General features: G+C 42.6%; 1 protein-coding gene across 2 annotated transcripts; it reads left to right on the top strand.

Annotated features, from left to right (window-relative positions):
- Positions 1–226: 226 nt before the first annotated feature.
- Positions 227–18,660, top strand: LOC139396417 (tetratricopeptide repeat protein 39B-like). 2 transcript variants are annotated; one of them, XM_071143454.1, is made up of 18 exons: positions 227–843; positions 7,704–7,744; positions 8,316–8,420; positions 8,695–8,826; positions 9,274–9,350; positions 13,160–13,289; positions 13,891–13,996; positions 14,248–14,313; positions 14,609–14,717; positions 15,266–15,333; positions 15,414–15,473; positions 15,732–15,893; positions 16,679–16,770; positions 16,987–17,107; positions 17,204–17,315; positions 17,491–17,608; positions 17,767–17,883; positions 17,979–18,660. In XM_071143454.1, exons 1-18 carry the CDS (start codon positions 811–813, stop codon positions 18,091–18,093), a joined length of 1,764 nt encoding a protein of 587 aa, XP_070999555.1. In that variant the 5' UTR covers positions 227–810; the 3' UTR covers positions 18,094–18,660. The 2 variants fall into 2 exon arrangements, with proteins under 2 accessions (XP_070999555.1, XP_070999556.1); XM_071143455.1 differs by lacking the exon at positions 8,695–8,826 and having other exon boundaries at positions 677–843.
- Positions 18,661–19,123: the final 463 nt, after the last annotated feature.

Below are 19,123 nucleotides of genomic sequence, written 5' to 3'. Positions count from 1 at the left end.
GGGAGGGAGGAGTGCCCATCTCAAATGGAAGAGTAATCTGCGCTGCTCGGTAATTTTGTCAACATAGTGCACCGTCCAGAAACATACATCTCTTTCCATGACTAGTTTTCATTGGGAGGGCAGATTAAGCGTTTTTATCCAAAGCAATCACAGAATCCTAATACATTTATACACGTGCTTAATTACGTCACTTTTGCATTGCGCCGACTTCGCCATAAAACAGAGTGGGGCAGCCAGGTTCCAAATCGAATGCAATCAACTTTCAGCCGGGCAAAAACACGCCTAAACGGGTGCCCGGGCGAGATTAATCAAACCCCTTCTCTAATACAGGCTAATTGTGGGGCTGCGTTTTGCATTTTTTTATTTGTATTTAACCTTTATTTAACCAGGCAAGTCAGTTAAGAACTAATTCTGGGCCAATTGTGCGCCGTCCTATCGGACTACCATTCACGGCCGGATTTGATACAGCCTGGTTTCGACTCAGGTACTACAGTGACGCCTCTTGCAATGAAATGCAGTGCCTTAGACCGCTGCGCCACTCCGGAGCCCTGCAATTTAGGTGGGTGTGTCCTTAATTATGTAACCCCACCATGCATAATTTAGTAGGCTATTTTATAAAGGTGTCAAATGGGCAAGTTCTCTTCCTTCTGGTGAAAGATTAACTCCAAAGCCCAATAGCTATTTTTTCGTCTAAATTCAGAGAGAACTATTCTTTCTTTCAACAACTGGTATCTTTTAGACTTATTCCCCCCCAATGTATTTATAAATACGTTTCTTCTTTATTTGATAATCATTCCTGACGTATCGAACATGGCTCACGTGAAGAATGGGAACATCCAAAAGGTAAGACGTTTTTAGCCTTTTTTTAACTTGTTTTTATTTGAATGTTCAATAGGCCTACATTTTATTTAAAGGTTAAATCTGTAATGTTGATATCATTGATCAGTCCTTGTCGATCTGTTCATGAATTTGAAAGTGGTTACATTTCAATAACAATGTTATATTCCAAAGGACCCTTCTATGGATAAAATTGTGATATAATTTTTGGGGGGTATTTTGTATGTCCACTAAAATAATCTGCTATCATGGGACTGACCAACATTTATTTTGTTGGCCTAATCCTACTTTCTATAGAAGCGTTCAATATAATTGTTGTATAGCATCATACACATGACTTTGGTTGGAAAGTGTCATTTGGTCGAAGCTGCCTAATAGCGTCATTGTTTTGTTCTTTAAAGGTCCAATGTTGCCTTTTTTTTTTTATCTCAATATCAAATAATTTCTGTGTAACAATCAAGTGGGCTGCTTTACTAACCACGTTTCCATCCCCAGTTGTTATGCTATTACAGTCATATGCTACCTTCTAAACAAATCAACAAAGACAGCTGTGATGGAAATAGGTTTCGGTACAATTTTATGCATGCAGACAGGCCTAATTTGTTCGTTGGACATGGTAGGATATTTTTGTGTCGTAAAATTCGTTGTGCGAGAGATGGCATTGGAAAGGGCTGTAAGCACATCTATTGATATAATAAACACCATATCCACGTAAAATTGGAGTCAATTTCTAAAATAAGTTAATATTTTCTAGATATGGTGTGTTGTCCTCCCACTAAAAGTCGGAAAACCATGCAGTTTATAGGCTACAGATTAAATGCATTCATAAACACATTATTACAATAACAGCCCTACATCCACACTATAGCCAAATGATTTTGTTAAACCAGCGAGATTGATCTGTAAAATATCTAATATTAATTCAGGAAGATGCACATGCAAGACTGATAGTGAGAGGTGAAAGTGCATTATACCAGAGTCAGGTAGGCTACAAGTAGGGATGCAGGAAGAGTGTGCCTACAGCAAGAAGTAAAAAAGTTAGCCCAACTAGGTAATCATTCATTATTTGGATTATCTCAATGATCGTTCTTACTGCGTGACAATGCACATTTGTTATAGCCTACAATTGTTATTGTCTTTGAAGCCAAAAACAAGACATGCATTTTGGGTAATTGTTATTGTCTTTGAAGCCAAAAACAAGACATGCATTTTGGGTAATTGTTATTGTCTTTGAAGCCAAAAACAAGAAATGCATTTTGGGTAATTGTTATTGTCTTTGAAGCCAAAAACAAGACATGCATTTTGGGTAATTGTTATTGTCTTTGAAGCCAAAAACAAGACATGCATTTTGGGTAATTGTTATTGTCTTTGAAGCCAAAAACAAGACATGCATTTTGGGTAATTGTTATTGTCTTTGAAGCCAAAAACAAGACATGCATTTTGGGTAAATGCTCTAAATAGCAAGTTGTTCAGTTATTTTCATACCAGTAGGGCTCTCCTAGCTGTGCTGTTGAGGAACTACTAGAGCAAGCTGAGTTGTTTTCTATGGAACACAACCCTGCATCCCCGCCATCACACAATTACTGTTTACGCATTCTAAAAAGGTCCATACTAAATTGCAAACTGGTCAGGTGGGCATTTGAAAGTATGTTCTATTGCCAACATGGCTAGCTAAGTTACAAAATACAGTCTTACAGTGTTAGACTTTTGCAAGGCAATTCAGAGAAGCAGATCGTCATTTTGGTGTGCATATATACTGAACAAAAATATAAAGGCAACATGCAACAATTAATGATTTTACTGAGTTACAGTTCATATAAGGACATCAGTAAATGCATTAGGCCATAATCTATGGATTTCACATGACTGGGCAGGGGCCACCCACTTGGGAGCCATGCCCATCCAATCAGAATGAGTTTTGACATTGGCGGTGGCTTATGGTAGAGAAATTAACATTAAATTCTCTGGCAAAGGCTCTGGTGGACACTCCTGCACTTAGAATGCCGATTGCACACTCCCTCGAGTCTTGAGACATCTGTGGCATTGAGTTGTGTGACAAAAATGCACATGTTAGTGGCCTTTTGGTGTCCCCAGCACAAGGTGCACCTGTGTAATGATCAAGCTCTTTAATCAGCTTCTTGATATGCCACACCTGTCAGATGGATCGATTTATCTGGGCAAATGGGATAAATGCTCACTATCAGGGATGTAAACACATTTGTGCTCAAAATTTGAGAAGGTTTTTGTGCATATGGAACATTGATGGTATCTTTTATTTCAGCTCATGAAACATGGGACCAACACTTTACATGTTGAGTTTATATTTTTAATCAGTATATTTTCACAGCGCTGGCAAAGATGGTTGACCAACTCCCTGACCAAAATTACTGACATTTATCCCATCATAAGAAGATTGATGGCCATTCTGAAATTCTAATTATATGAGCATGTTACTGTACAGCCCCTGTGTCCCCAATGTCAAATCAAATCTTATTGGTCACATACACATGGTTGGCAGATGTTAATGCGAGTGTAGCGAAATGCTTGTTCTTCTAGTTCCGACAGTGCAGTAATATCTAAGTAATCTAACAATTCCCCAACAACTACCTAATACGCACATCTAAAGGGGTGAATGAGAATACAGTATGTACATGTAAGTATATCGATGAGCGATGTCCGATCGGCATAGGCAAGGTGCAGTAGATGGTATAAAGTACAGTATATACATACACTGCTCAAAAAAATAAATGGAACACTTAAACAACACAATATAACTCCAAGTCAATCACACTTCTGTGAAATCAAACTGTACACTTAGGACGCAACACTGATTGACAATACATTTCACATGCTGTTGTGCAAATGGAATAGACAACAGGTGGAAATTATAGGCAATTAGCAAGACACCCCCAATAAAGGAGTGGTTCTGCAGGTGGTGACCACAGACCACTTCTTCGTTCCTATGCTTCCTGGCTGATGTTTTGGTCACTTTTGAATGCTGGCGGTGCTTTCACTCTAGTGGTAGCATGAGACTGAGTCTACAACCCACACAAGTGGCTCAGGTAGTGCAGCTCATCCAGGATGGCACATCAATGCGAGCTGTGGCAAGAAGGTTTGCTGTGTCTGTCAGCGTAGTGTCCAGAGCATGATTGCGCTACCAGGAGACAGGCCAGTACATCAGGAGACGTGGAGGAGGCCGTAGGAGGGCAACAACCCAGCAGCAGGACCGCTACCTCCGCCTTTGTGCAAGGAGGAGCAGGAGGAGCACTGCCAGAGCCCTGCAAAATGACCTCCAGCAGGCCACAAATGTGCATGTGCATGTGTCTGCTCAAACAGTCAGAAACAAACTCCATGAGGGTGGTATGAGGGCCCGACGTCCACAGGTGGGGGTTGTGCTTACAGCCCAACACCATGCAGGACGTTTGGCATTTGCCAGAGAACACCAAGATTGGCAAATTCGCCACTGGCGCCCTGTGCTCTTCACAGATGAAAGCAGGTTCACACTGAGCACATGTGACAGACGTGACAGTCTGGAGACGCCGTGGAGAACGTTCTGCTGCCTGCAACATCCTCCAGCATGACCGGTTTGGCGGTGGGTCAGTCGTGGGGTGGCATTTCTTTGGCGGGCCGCACAGCCCTCCATGTGCTCGCCAGAGGTAGTCTGACTGCCATTAGGTACCGAGATGAGATCCTCAGACCCCTTGTGAGACCATATGCTGGTGCGATTGGCCCTGGGTTCCTCCTAATGCAAGACCATGCTAGACCTCATGTGGCTGGAGTGTGTCAGCAGTTCCTGCAAGAGGTAGGCATTGATGCTATGGACTGGCCCGCCCGTTCCCCAGACCTGAATCCAATTGAGCACATCTGGGACATCATCTCTCGCTCCATCCACCAACGCCACGTTGCACCACAGACTGTCCATGAGTTGGCAGATGCTTTAGTCCAGGTCTGGGAGGAGATCCCTCAGGAGACCATCTGCCACCTCATCAGGAGCATGCCCAGGCGTTGTAGGGAGGTCATACAGGCACGTGGAGGCCACACGCACTACTGAGCCTCATTTTGACTTGTTTTAAGGACATTACATCAAAGTTGGGTCAGCCTGTAGTGTGGTTTTCCACTTTAATTTTGAGTGTGACTCCAAATCCAGACCTCCATGTGTTGATACATTTGATTTCCATTGATAATTTGTGTGATTTTGTTGTCAGCACATTCAACTATGTAAAGAAAAAAGTATTTAAGAATATTTCATTCATTCAGATCTAGGATGTGTTATTTTAGTGTTCCCTTTATTTTTTTGAGCAGTGTATGATATGAGTAATGTAAGATATGTATACATTATTTAAAGTGACTAGTGATCCATCTATTAAAGTGGCCAGTGATTGGGTCTCAATGTAGGCAGCAGCCTCTGAGTTAGTGATGGCTGTTTTAGAAGCTGTTTTTCAGTCTCTCGGTCCCTGCTTTGATGCACCTGGACTAATCTCGCCTTCTGGATGATAGCGGTATTAACAGGCAGTGGCTCGATGGTTGTTGTCCTTGATTATCTTTTTGGCCTTCCTGTGACACCGGTAGGTGTCATGGAGATCAGGTAGTTTGCCCCCTGGTGATGCATTGTGCAGACCGCACCACCCTCTGGAGAGCCTTGCAGTTGAGGGCGGTGCAGTTGACGTACCAGGCTGTTATGCAGCCCAACAGGATGCTCTCAATTGTGCTTCTGTAAAAGTTTGTCAGGGTTTGGGTGACAAGCCACATTTCTTCAGCCTCCTGAGGTTGAAGAGGCGCTGTTGATCCTTCACCAAATTCTCTGTGTGTGGACCTTTTCAGTGTCTGCGACGTGTACGCCCAGGAACTTAAGTTTCCACCTTCTCCCCTGCTGTCCCTTCGATGTGGATAGGGGGGTGCTCCCTCTGCTGTTCCCTGAAGTCCACGATCATCTCCTTTTGTTTTGTTGACGTTGAGTGAGAGGTTGTTTTCCTGACACCACACTCCGAGTGCCCTCACCTCCTCCCTGTAGGCTGTCAGGTCGTTGTTGGTAATCAAGGCCACTACTGTTTTGTCATCTGCAAACTTGATGATTGAGTTGGAGGCGTGCATGGCAACGCAGTCGTGGGTGAACAGAGAGTACAGGAGGGGGCTGAGCACGCACCCTTGTGTGACCCCAGTGTTGAGGGTCAGCCAAGTGGCGATGTTTCCTACCGTCATCACCTGGGGGCGGCCCGTCAAAGTCCAGGACCCAATTGCACAGGGTGGGGTTGAGACCCAGGGCCTCTAGCTCGAGTTTGGAGGGTACTATGGTGTTGAATGCTGAGCTGTAGTCAATGAACAGCATTCTTACATAGGTATTATTTTTGTCCCGATGAGATAGGGCAGTGGGATGGCGATTGCGTCTGTGGCCCTGTTGGGGCGGTATGCAAACTGAAGTGGGTCTAGGGTGGCTGGTAAGGTGGCGGTGATATGATCCTTGAGTAGTCTCTCAGTGCACTTCATGATGACAGAAGTGAGTGCTATGGGGTGGTAGTCATTTAGTTCAGTTATCAGCGACACTTATCAAAATTGGCTTTTCGGAACCAGTATATGGGTACGAGTGTAAAGAGCTAACCTACGTCACTTTTGTTTTAAAACTTCGTCATCGGCCAAAACGGGGCACCTGGCTCACGCCTAGGAAGCAGCACGGTTCCAAAACGAATGCAATCAACAGTAACCTGGTTCACCTGGGGCATGCCTGGGGTGTTAAAGCCTTGTTCACATTGGCAGTTTGAAATGACTCAAATCCATTTTTTTTTTTTTGCATTTCTGATACGAGTCTTTTCTTTTTCCTGCATTCTGAACAGCCAAAAAGCACATGGAATCGGTTATTTCAAGACCCGCTTCAAACCCCCTTTGTAGGTCGTTTGAAGTCCGGTACAAATCTGATTCCTGGTGCTGTGACTTGTCTTAACGGTCAAATCTGATTTATTTGTCCTGAAGTGGTTTTTAGACTGTTATTCTGCATATCTTGTTGTTTGCTAGCTACAACAGTTTGACAAGAACATGTGATAGCTAACTAGCTTGTTAATTGTTGACAAACAAATTAGTTTGTGTGCTAGAGAGCTAAAGAGCTAGCTAGTTGACTAGCAGTCAACTGTGGCATTGTTGTCACCTTAGCTTGTTATATAACTTCTGAGTGATAGGAACCATGAGCACCACCACCAATCAGCCTACACCACTGCGCACACACCCGTCATTACTATGACAACTAGCATAGCCATGTCAGCAAATGACTGCAGTCTGAACACACACCCATCCGATTTGGTCACTTGTAACTTGCGGTTTGGACAGTCAGTATTCCAAAGCGGATTTGAAAAGCAAAACTGATTTGAGCGTAAAGGCCTGCAGTGTGAACAAGGATTAATAAACCCCTCACTGTAAGGGACTTCTTTGTTATTGCCTTCCCTTTGAAGTAATAACTGATTAGAAACACCTCAGGGAAGAGGGTAAGGAAGGATACACTTAAGGAACTTGAACGAGGCCCAACATTCTCAATTATCGAATGGGAATCCTGTGACAAATGCACTGCTATACCATCGCAGTGAATTTATTTTTCTTCTTTGGTATTTCGATTGATTCTCAGGAGGTTACGTTTACACTTATCCCATGTCTCATATTTGGCCACTAATTGGCCTATTGACCAATCAGATCAGCTCTGAAAAAGAGCTCTGAAAAAGAACTGATGTGAAAAGCTCCAATGGGATTGGTCAAAAGACCAGTTAGTGGAGAGAAATATGAAAATTGGTCTGCCTGTATAAACACAGCCAAAGGGCTTGCAGTTTGGCTAGGCACTGATGATGGCTCCTTGTGCAGTTGATAAACTTGATTTCCTTGACTTTCAGATGGACCCAGAGGATCCCTTTCTCCTGGTACCTGATAAGATGTAAGTCTCCTACTTCACAAGTCTATGCTAAGATACACACTGATTTAGATCTTCCCTCTATGTAAAAAGAGCTATGTAACCATAGTTACAGTATTAATGCCTACAGCACAAATCTCAGCCGATGCAGACACATTCAACGTTGTGTTCTGTGTCTAAACATACATTTAATACGGTCTGCCACATGCTGTGATTGCTATAGCCCCCATACTCAACTGGTGGACTGCAATCCGGACCCAGAACAGGGTCAATGTGGACTCAAGTTTTTTTAGGAACTCTGTTGGGATTCGACCCCTGGTATCATATAAACACACAAGACAAGCTTTAAAGTTTCTAAATTCTCAACGCCAGCAAGAGGGGTTTGAACCGTTTGGAATCGCATGGGTTGTGAGTTTTATTTTATTACGCCAATAAATGACCTTTGCCGCCTAGGACATTTTGTTACCCAACCTTCTCAAATAGTACTTGAGTAACCCTTTGGCTGATTTTGACAGGACTCTAGAAATGACATCCATGTGTGGAACATTACTGGAGAAATACTATACCTGATCTGCACTTCTGTTTCCCTTCCCAGGAAATCCCAGATGGATTTAGAGACTGCGTTGCAGGATAGTGCCAAAGCCCTTGACCTCTTCCTCAACAACCGGTTCTCAGATGCCTTGGTTCTCCTCAGACCCTGGTATGTCCCAGTCAACTTCATCATAGCTTGCCTTGAGGCTTTACATGCTTTAAGATGAACTGCTCATGTCTGTCTCTAATAGTGATTGGTGGTGACCTGTTCGGTAAAGTGTATTCTACTGCAATATTGCCAACACAAATTGTCCTAATTGGCTACCAGAAACTGTCCACTTTCTCTGTGTATATTCAGTGGTTGGTCACATTGGATCCATTTCTCAATAAAAATGCTTCTTGAGTTTCTTCTGTTTCTGAAGGGCTTTGTCATGTTCTCTCAGGAGGAGCCAGAGTATGTACCACGCTGTGGGCTACAGCAGCATGCTGGCCATGCAGGCGGGCATGACCTTTGAACCCAAGGATGTTGAAAAGGCCATGACTGCTCTGAAGGAGTCTCTGCAGACGTGCCAGATGTACGGTTTTGCTTCTCTCATAGAAATGACATGAATGTAGGGCATCTCGTTCTATAGAGTTTCAATTGCCAATGCATTGAAGAAGCTTTATCTCACACGTCAGATTCAGACATTGTTGGGCAATGGCAGGACTTAGAGCTAGAGGATTGAATCGGAACAATAGCTAAGCGGACACCCCACCTCTGTTTTGGTAAAAAGCTGAAGGATGGACCTGGAGTAATCCAACAATGGATGATGCAAGGACTGTTAGTTTGCAAACATTGGAGTTACCCCATCAGAACCCAAAATGTACATTTGGTTATGACAGTTGAACTAAGCTCTTGAGGCATTTATCTGTGTTATATTCTTCAAGAATCAATCGTAGTATACATATTATACATTTTTGTCCTTAGGTGGATGTTGCAACTAAGGATTCTAACTTTAACACAGTACGTTATCTCATCACAGGTTCCGGAAGAAGACTACCATGGTGGAGGCCATCACTGAGATGTTTTACAAGCAGCCAGCTGACGACTTAACTGAAGGTGTGATTGGCTACCATCTCCGTGATGGTTGTAGGTTATAAAGGATGATATCAATATGTCAACATCTAGACATCCATACTGAAATATGCATGTTTCATGACTGGCCTTTTGATTGATTTAATGTGTTTATTGTTTGGGTTGTCATACTTAAGAATGCCCAGCACACATGGGGTTAAAATACTATTTTCTGTAGCAAAATTATAATATACAGTGGGGCAAAAAAGTATTTAGTCAGCCACCAATTTTGCAAGTTCTCCCACTTAAAAAGATGAGAGGCCTGTAATTTATCATAAGGTACACTTCAACTATGACAGACAAAATGAGAACTAAATCCAGAAAATCACATTGTAGGATTTTTTATGAATTTATTTGCAAATTATGGTGGAAAATAAGTGTTTGTTCACCTACAAACAAGCAAGATTTCTGGCTCTCACAGACCTGTAACTTCTTCTTTAAGAGGCTCCTCTGTCCTCCACTCGTTACCTGTATTAATGGCACCTGTTTGAACTTGTGATCAGTATAAAAGACACCTGTCCACAACCTCAAACAGTCACACTCCTAACTCCACTATGGCCAAGACCAAAGAGCTGTCAAAGGACACCAGAAACAAAATTGTAGACCTGCACCAGGCTGGGAAGACTGAATCTGCAATAGGTAAGCAGCTTGGTTTGAAGAAATCAACTGTGGGAGCAATTATTAGGAAATGGAAGACATACAAGACCACTGATAATCTCCCTCGATCTGGGGATCCACACAAAATCTCACCCCGTGGGGTCAAAATGATCACAAGAACGGTGAGCAAAAATCCCAGAACCATACGGGGGGACCTAGTGAATGACCTGCAGAGAGCTGGGACCAAAGTAACAAACGCCTACCATCAGCAAGGGCATTGAAGATGAAACGTGGCTGGGTCTTTCAGTATGACAATGATCCCAAACACACCGCCCGGGCAATGAAGGAGTGGCTTCGTAAGAAGCATTTCAAGGTTCTCGAGTGGCCTAGCCAGTCTCCAGATCTCAACCTCATAGAAAATCTTTGGAGGGAGTTGAAAGTCCGTGTTGCCCAGCAACAGCCCCAAAACATCACTGCTTCTCTAGAGGAGATCTGCATGGAGGAATGGGCCAAAATACCAGCAACAGTGTGTGAAAACCTTGTGAAGACTTACAGAAAACGTTTGACCTCTGTCATTGCCAACAAAGAGTATATAACAAAGATAAACTTTTGTTATTGACCAAATACTTATTTTCCACCATAATTTGCAAATAAATTCATTAAAAATCCTACAATGTGATTTTCTGGATTTTTTTTCTCATTTTGTCTGTCATAGTTGAAGTGTACTTTAGGATGAAAATTACAGGCCTCATCTTTAAGTGGGAGAACTTGCACAATTGGTGGCTGACTAAATACTTTTTGGCCCCACTGTATGCACAGTATAGTTTATTTGGAAAGTTTTCAGACCCCATTACTTTTTCCACATTTTGTTAAGTTATTCTAAAATGTATTAAATTGTTTTTTAATCTACACACACAACCCCATAATGACAAAGCAAAAATAGGTTTTTAGAAATGTTAGCTAATTTAAAACAAAAACTGATCGTGTTTACGTACATGTTCAGACCCTTTACTCAGTACTTTGTTGAAGCACCTTTGGCAGCGATTACAGCCTTGATTCTTCTTGGGTATGTGCCTCCACACAATCCTGTTTTGGCGCTCTACGGACAATTCGTTTGACCTCATGGCTTGGTTTTTGCTCTGACATGCACTGTCAACTGTGGGACCTTATATAGACAGGTGTGTGCCTTTCCAAATCATGTCCAATCTATTGAATTTACCACAGGTGGACCCCAATCAAGTTGTAGAAACAGCTCAAGGATGATCAATGGAAACAGGATGAACCTGAGCTCAATTTCAAAGGGTTAATAGCAAAGGCTCTGAATACTTTTGTAAATACATTTCTATGTTCTGCAAAAATGTCTAAACCTGTTATTGTGTGTGTAGATTGACAAATGTATTTAATCAATTTCAGAATAAGGCAACGTACAGTGCCTTGCGAAAGTATTCGGCCCCCTTGAACTTTGCGACCTTTTGCCACATTTCAGGCTTCAAACATAAAGATATAAAACTGTATTTTTTTGTGAAGAATCAACAACAAGTGGGACACAATCATGAAGTGGAACGACATTTATTGGATATTTCAAACTTTTTTAACAAATCAAAAACTGAAAAATTGGGCGTGCAAAATTATTCAGCCCCCTTAAGTTAATACTTTGTAGCGCCACCTTTTGCTGCGATTAAAGCTGTAAGTCGCTTGGGGTATGTCTCTATCAGTTTTGCACATCGAGAGACTGAATTTTTTTCCCATTCCTCCTTGCAAAACAGCTCGAGCTCAGTGAGGTTGGATGGAGAGCATTTGTGAACAGCAGGTTTCAGTTCTTTCCACAGATTCTCGATTGGATTCAGGTCTGGACTTTGACTTGGCCATTCTAACACCTGGATATGTTTATTTTTGAACCATTCCATTGTAGATTTTGCTTTATGTTTTGGATCATTGTCTTGTTGGAAGACAAATCTCCGTCCCAGTCTCAGGTCTTTTGCAGACTCCATCAGGTTTTCTTCCAGAATGGTCCTGTATTTGGCTCCATCCATCTTCCCATCAATTTTAACCATCTTCCCTGTCCCTGCTGGAGAAAAGCAGGCCCAAACCATGATGCTGCCACCACCATGTTTGACAGTGGGGATGGTGTGTTCAGGGTGATGAGCTGTGTTGCTTTTACGCCAAACATAACGTTTTGCATTGTTGCCAAAAAGTTCAATTTTGGTTTCATCTGACCAGAGCACCTTCTTCCACATGTTTGGTGTGTCTCCCAGGTGGCTTGTGGCAAACTTTAAACGACACTTTTTATGGATATCTTTAAGAAATGGCTTTCTTCTTGCCACTCTTCCATAAAGGCCAGATTTGTGCAATATACGACTGATTGTTGTCCTATGGACAGAGTCTCCCACCTCAGCTGTAGATCTCTGCAGTTCATCCAGAGTGATCATGGGCATCTCTGATCAGTCTTCTCCTTGTATGAGCTGAAAGTTTAGAGGGACGGCCAGGTCTTGGTAGATTTGCAGTGGTCTGATACTCCTTCCATTTCAATATTATCGCTTGCACAGTGCTCCTTGGGATGTTTAAAGCTTGGGAAATCTTTTTGTATCCAAATCCGGCTTTAAACTTCTTCACAACAGTATCTCGGACCTGCCTGGTGTGTTCCTTGTTCTTCATGATGCTCTCTGCGCTTTTGACGGACCTCTGAGACTATCACAGTGCAGGTGCATTTATACGGAGACTTGATTACACACAGGTGGATTGTATTTATCATCATTAGTCATTTATGTCAACATTGGATCATTCAGAGATCCGAACTGAACTTCTGGAGAGAGTTTGCTGCACTGAAAGTAAAGGGGCTGAATAATTTTGCACGCCCAATTTTTCAGTTTTTGATTTGTTAAAAAAGTTTGAAATATCCAATAAATGTCGTTCCACTTCATGATTGTGTCCCACTTGTTGTTGATTCTTCACAAAAAAATACAGTTTTATATCTTTATGTTTGAAGCCTGAAATGTGGCAAAAGGTCGCAAAGTTCAAGGGGGCCGAATACTTTCGCAAGGCACTGTAACAATGTGGAAAAAGGGAAGGGGTCCTGAATACTTTCCGAATGCACTGTTTACATGTACTACATCCACATTGGTTTAAATGTGTGGGTCTGTTCTGGACTTTTGACTGACAGGCATCTCTCTTTTTTTTTTGCCCCTTTCCCGCTGCAGAGGAGATGCATGCGGAGTTGTGCTATGCTGAGGCGCTATTGCAGAAGGCTGCACTCACTTTTCTGGACGAGAGCATGATCAGCTTCATCAAAGGAGGCATGAAGATCCGCAACAGCTTTCTGATCTACAAGTGGGCAGATTAAAAAATATATATATTTTTTTCTTCACACGACTTACCCTGGTCTTGCCTGGTTTCACATGAACTGGTTGATGATATAATGTGAAAAGGATATTATGTTTCGTGTTTGGGTAGTCCAGCCACAGGTGGCTGGTGACACCTTAATTGGGGAGGACAGGCTCAAAGTAATGGCTGGAATGGTATCAAGCACATCAAATGTGGTTTCCATATGTTTGATACCATTCACTCCATTCCAGTTTATTATTAGCCGCCTCTACCATCCTCTCACCAGCCTCCTGTGCTTTCAGTATATGAATGACTGTTCTCAGAATTGATGCACTAGAAAGAAATTAATCAGATGTTATCAAGCAGTGATTGTTTTTAGCAGGGTCACATTTGAGAGTCAAGTATTTTGGGAGATCTTGCATGGTTGCTAGTGTACTCAAGTTCATAGTTCAATATGTAATTCTGTCCATGAGCTGCTGTTGTCTATGAATGTTCTGTATTATGTCATGTTTTGTGTGGACCCCAGGAAGAGTAGCTGCTTCATTAGCAATGTCTAATGTGGATCCTTATAAAATAACCAAATGCCTGTTTGGCTCCTCTCTACAAGGGAATGTGATGTTATGTCAACCATGGCAAAGAACCAGTCTGACCAGATGAGCACACAAACTCACTTCAGGAGCGGCGTGAACATGGGCATTGGTTCATTTAACTTGGTAAGAGCGTTGGTGTTTAGTGTTTCAGCTTCAGCGTTATGGGTGAGGTAGAAGATGGTAGGACAGGCAGATTAATAAGAGTTGCTAAAGCGGTCAAATGTAAGATTACAAATGTTTTTTCTCAACTCAAAAATGATGAATGTTTTTATTTTCTATTGGCTGTTTTTTCTTTGACATGGAAGGGGGATTTTTGTTTTGTGGTCCTCAGATGCTGAGGTCACTATCTTCACCATTTGGTTTTCCTCTTTCAGTATTTGTCTCTCTTGCCGAGCAAGGTCCTCAGACTACTGGAGTGGATGGGTTTCTCTGGAGACCGGGTAGGTGACGAGGAGCAGTCTCACCACTTCTCTCTCTGACAGACTATTCAGCATCACACTCCGGTCGCTTTGGCAAAATACTCCTTTTCTCTTGGATAGTCCGAGTGGGGAGTCTATTTTTCTTCAAAGTAATTATTGTCCCCCAAAAACTGAGTGCTTGCATAAGTAAAACAAATAATACATCTGTAAATGTTTGAAATGATACATTTCTTTAGTTTACTTCCCATTATGTCTCATAATTAAGCCAATGACGATGCAATGAAGTGGATGTTGTTGATAGAGGCTTGTTGTGCAGGAAGTGGGTCTGTCCCAGCTGAGGGAGGGGGCAGCCAGCAACAGCCTGCGCTCCATCCTCAGCACTTTGTGCCTCCTGATGTACCACCTCTACATCAGCGTCATACTGGGTAAGGTACAGATCTAGGATCAGCTTTCCTTCCCCGAAACCTTACCATAACCTCGGAACCCTAAATTGGGGAAAACCCAAAAAGGACCCAAGACCTGTGTCTAAGGGCAACATTTGACCTACTCCTTAAATGCCACACAGGCCACTGGAGTTTTGAGGATAAAGGATGCCCTCTGGTGGTGGTGATGCTAAACTGTTCCATTGTTACTACAGTACTGTGATCATCAACTGTCGCTGTCACGCTTTACAAAGTCACTTTGTCTTCAGTTGGTTTCTTATGTGAAGAGCATTTAACCCATTTGTATGGCCTATTAGGCTGTGTTTACACAGGCAGCCCATTTGTGATCTTTTTTCCACTCATTTATCTTTTGACCAATCAGGTCTTTTCACATCAAATCTTTTTCAGAACTGATCTGATTGGACAAAAGACGAATTATTGAAAAAGACAGGCAGAATTGGACTGCCTGTTTAAATGTATCCTTAGATAATGGGTTTTAATTTACAACAGCCATTGGGGTTGATTGATGCCTTGTCTTTCCTTCTCTATAGGTACTGGTGAGGCAAACCTGGAAGAGTCTGATGTTCTTCTGGAGCCCTACATTGAAAAGTTCCCCAATGTAAGTGAACAGTCCCCCTCCAGCAAGGTCTTCCCACTTGCTCATCTCCTCCGTTAACATCGACTGTGGTTGTACTCTAGGGGGCCCTCATTCTCTTCTACCAGGCCAGGATTGCTGTGCTCAAGGGTAACTTTGAATTTGTGAGTAATCTCCCTTTTTAAGAATGGCATTTCATACATTTTCCTGGGTAGTATTCATTAGGTACCAAATGGAAGAAAACATCATTGGGAGCAACTTCCTAAACTTGTCCAATGAGAAACGCTTGTGTTCTGTTACAAAGCATTTTGCTATGCTGTGCCCTAATGAATATGACCCTGTCTGCTATGTTACAAGTTATAAAATTGACCCCTCTGTCTAACAAGAACCATATCTCCTTGTTTTGTGTATCTGTCCGCCAGGCCCAGAAGAAGTTCCTGGAGTGCATAGCGGCGCAGCAGGAGTGGCGTCAGATCCACCATCTGTGTTACTGGGAGCTTATGTGGTCCTACTCCTTCCAGCAGGACTGGCTGGAGGCCTACCAGTATGCAGACCTTCTCTGCAAAGAGAGCAAGTGGTCCCAGGTATAGTACACCTGTAGCAGCCTGACTAAAACATTTAGGATGGAGTTCCCAGGTATAGTACACCTGTAGCAGCCTGACTAAAACATTTAGGATGGAGTTCCCAGGTATAGTACACCTGTAGCAGCCTGTGACTAAAACATGTAGGATGGAGTTCCCAGGTATAGTACACCTGTAGCAGCCTGACTAAAACATTTAGGATGGAGTTCCCAGGTATAGTACACCTGTAGCAGCCTGTGACTAAAACATTTAGGATGAAGTTCCCAGGTATAGTACACCTGTAGCAGCCTGTGACTAAAACATTTAGGATGAAGTTCCCAGGTATAGTACACCTGTAGCAGCCTGTGACTAAAACATTTAGGATGGAGTTCCCAGGTATAGTACACACACTTTTTGTTGTTGCATACACTGGAAAGGTGCAGTGAAATGTGTTATTTTACAGGGTCTGCCATAGTGGTACGATGCCCTCTGGTGCAGATTAGGATCAAGTGGACATTGATAGATTTTACACCTTGTGTACATGAACCAGTGACATTTCGGTTACTGGCCCAACACTAACCGCTAGGCTACCTGCTGCCCTAGCAGCCTAACTAAAACCATTTTACTTCCCGGTCACAGGTTAAGGTCCTTTTCCAGTAACTCTCCTTCTACACTTTAAAAATGTTTTATCCTTACGGTCTTTCCTCCTTGCTCTTTACAGCTCCCCCATGTTCTAAAACTGGCATAATCCCTGGAGGTCTGGGTACAGATGGCTCATATTCATTGTGACTTTTGTTCTCTCCTGGCAGGCTGTATACGTGTTCCAGAAAGCTTCCATCCTCAGCATGATGCCAGAGGAGGAGGTGAAGAAAACTGGGGAGAATGTGGAACAGTTGTTCAGGTATGTGTTGTCAATAAATACATTTTATTTGTATGGCACCCAAAGATACTGTACAACTTGAAAGAAAGTAGGACCACACCCAAAAAAAGATGACTATTTTCAGGATGGCATAAATGTAATATTTCCATGAATCATAAACTGAACAGAAGGCACTATTACAAAGGGAAGGTGGGTTGTTAAGGTTTATAGCGATGGCTACTTTCGTGTGTCTTATAGGCAAGTGGAGAGCCTGCGGCTGCGGATTGCAGGGAAGTCTATCCCAACAGAGAAGTTTGCCGCGAAGAAGGCTCAGCGATACAGCGCCGCAACCCCAGTGACGCTGGTGATTCCTGCCGTGGTGAGAACTCTTCTTTTTTATTTATTTAGTCAAAGCAATATATGTGAACTTTTAAAATGTGGTATTTAGGTCTAAAATGCATTTTCCTCATGACAGGAAATGATATACGTTTGGAATGGCTTCACCATCATTGGCAAAAGGCCTGAACTGACAGAGAGCATTCTGGTCACTATCGAGAAAGCAGAGGAGCAACTGAAGAATGACCCAAGTGAGTTTACCTTCACAATGCTCTAGGTCTAATTTATGGGACTCAAGGGGGGTCTCAAGGGGGGGGGGGGGGGGGGGTGGTCGGGTGGGGTAGAAATGCCAGGGCTGATTTCTGGTCCATCAGCCCCTGTCTAATACAGAATAATCTAGTTTTTTTTCTTTCTTTCCTCTCCCAGATCCATCAGAGTACCACGTGGATAACCAGTGCATGGTCCAGATGCTGAAGGGGCTGTGTCTGCGACACCTGGGCCACCTGGACCAGGCCCAACTCTGCTTCACACACGTAATCTCCAGGTAAGGCTATTATCGCCATTCACTGATCATTGAGGAATGTGGTTTGTGTGGCTCCTCAGGGGGCAGCCCACCATCTACTAAGACTATTGATGCACCCAAATGTAATAGATCTGTTGGCTTTCTTACAATCTGATTGTTGTGGTGATTTGTTTTGACAGTGAAAACCGGATCAAGCATGACTGCTACCTGGTGCCATACAGCATGTATGAACTGGGTCTTCTCTATAAGCAGCAAGGAGACTTGGGGAAGGCTACCACCACCATAGAAAATGCCAAGTAAGTGTCAATTGAAACCAGCACTACTTTAGATGCATTGTTTACTGCCTAGGATGAAGAGTGAATGTTATTAAGACATATCTGGATGTTTACAGGCTGAACTACAAGGGTTATAGCATGGAGTCGAGGCTACACTTCCGTATCCATGCTGCCCTTAACACAATGGGGACCTCGGTGGCCAAACTTCCACCCCACCGCACGTCAGCTTGAGGACGTGAGGGTAAAAGGCACCACTGCCAACGAGGAATTGCTGAATATCTTGTTTCCATTCTACCTTGATATGGAGGTGTACAGACTTGAAAGAGTCTTGATTATAGTACACTTAGAAAAAGCCTGCACTTAAAATGTAAACGTTGCAATATGACAAATTGAGTCTTTTCTGTAGGGCCGACTCATGACTAGAGATTTGAGCGCATAACTCATTTTAAGCACAAATTTTCCATTGTAATCGATGCATGATTTACAAGAAACATGTGAGCTGCACACTTGGATCTTAAGTTAGGATATGGCCTAAATGTTTTGGGTTTAGCCTTTTGATTTGAGTCTGTAAAGACATGTACCTGTACGGTTTCTGTTCTCTTATACTTCTGCTCTATACACATTATGCTGTTATACATTCTGCTCTGTTTAATTTTCTGCTAATTTAACCAATTTACATTTGAACACATGGTTCTTTATTATCCACGTATGAAGGTGCACTGGAAATGCGACGTTTTACCTGTCATTGTACGAAGTATTTACTCAAAAGATTTTGAAAAATAAAACTGTTGGCATGAATGAATGAGATTTTTATTTTTTGCATGAATTGTCTGCCATTCATTCACTGACAATTAGATCCGACAATGAGCCCACTTGTCACTATCAGATCTCAATAACAACGCATCACACCTACAAAACTGCACATTACTGCTGTCTGCGCAGCAAACTATAACTGTTCAGTCAGTTTTCAGAGGATGCTTTTTGTTACTATTCAGTACTGTATCAAAATCAGAGGTTGTTATAGTGCGTTTACTGTACAATCAAACTCCAACCGATATGTTTAAGGTGGTTTGTGTGTATATACAAACAAAAGTATGTGGACACATCTTCAAATTAGTGGATTCGGCTATTTCAGCCATCCGTTGCTGACAGGTGTATAAAATCGAGCACACAGGCAATGGCCTTACTGAAGAGCTCAGTGACTTTCAACGTGGCACCGTCATAGATGCCACCTTTCCAACAAGTTCGTCAAATGTCTGCC

Source organism: Oncorhynchus clarkii, unplaced genomic scaffold, assembly GCF_045791955.1.
Source record: "Oncorhynchus clarkii lewisi isolate Uvic-CL-2024 unplaced genomic scaffold, UVic_Ocla_1.0 unplaced_contig_10976_pilon_pilon, whole genome shotgun sequence".
Taxonomy (NCBI): domain Eukaryota; kingdom Metazoa; phylum Chordata; class Actinopteri; order Salmoniformes; family Salmonidae; genus Oncorhynchus; species Oncorhynchus clarkii.
The sequence above is the reverse complement of the archived record's forward strand: the minus strand, read 5'-3'. Positions and strand labels throughout refer to the sequence as shown.

What these genes read in the sequence shown, in the direction of transcription:
- LOC139396417 (XM_071143454.1), top strand. Translation starts at nt 811, where the DNA reads ATGGCTCACGTGAAGAATGGGAACATCCAAAAG. An exon ending in TCAAGGGTAACTTTGAATTT is followed by an intron (nt 15,474 to 15,731) that starts GTGAGTAATCTC and finishes TCTGTCCGCCAG; the next exon opens with GCCCAGAAGAAGTTCCTGGA. An exon ending in AAGAGAGCAAGTGGTCCCAG is followed by an intron (nt 15,894 to 16,678) that starts GTATAGTACACC and finishes CTCTCCTGGCAG; the next exon opens with GCTGTATACGTGTTCCAGAA.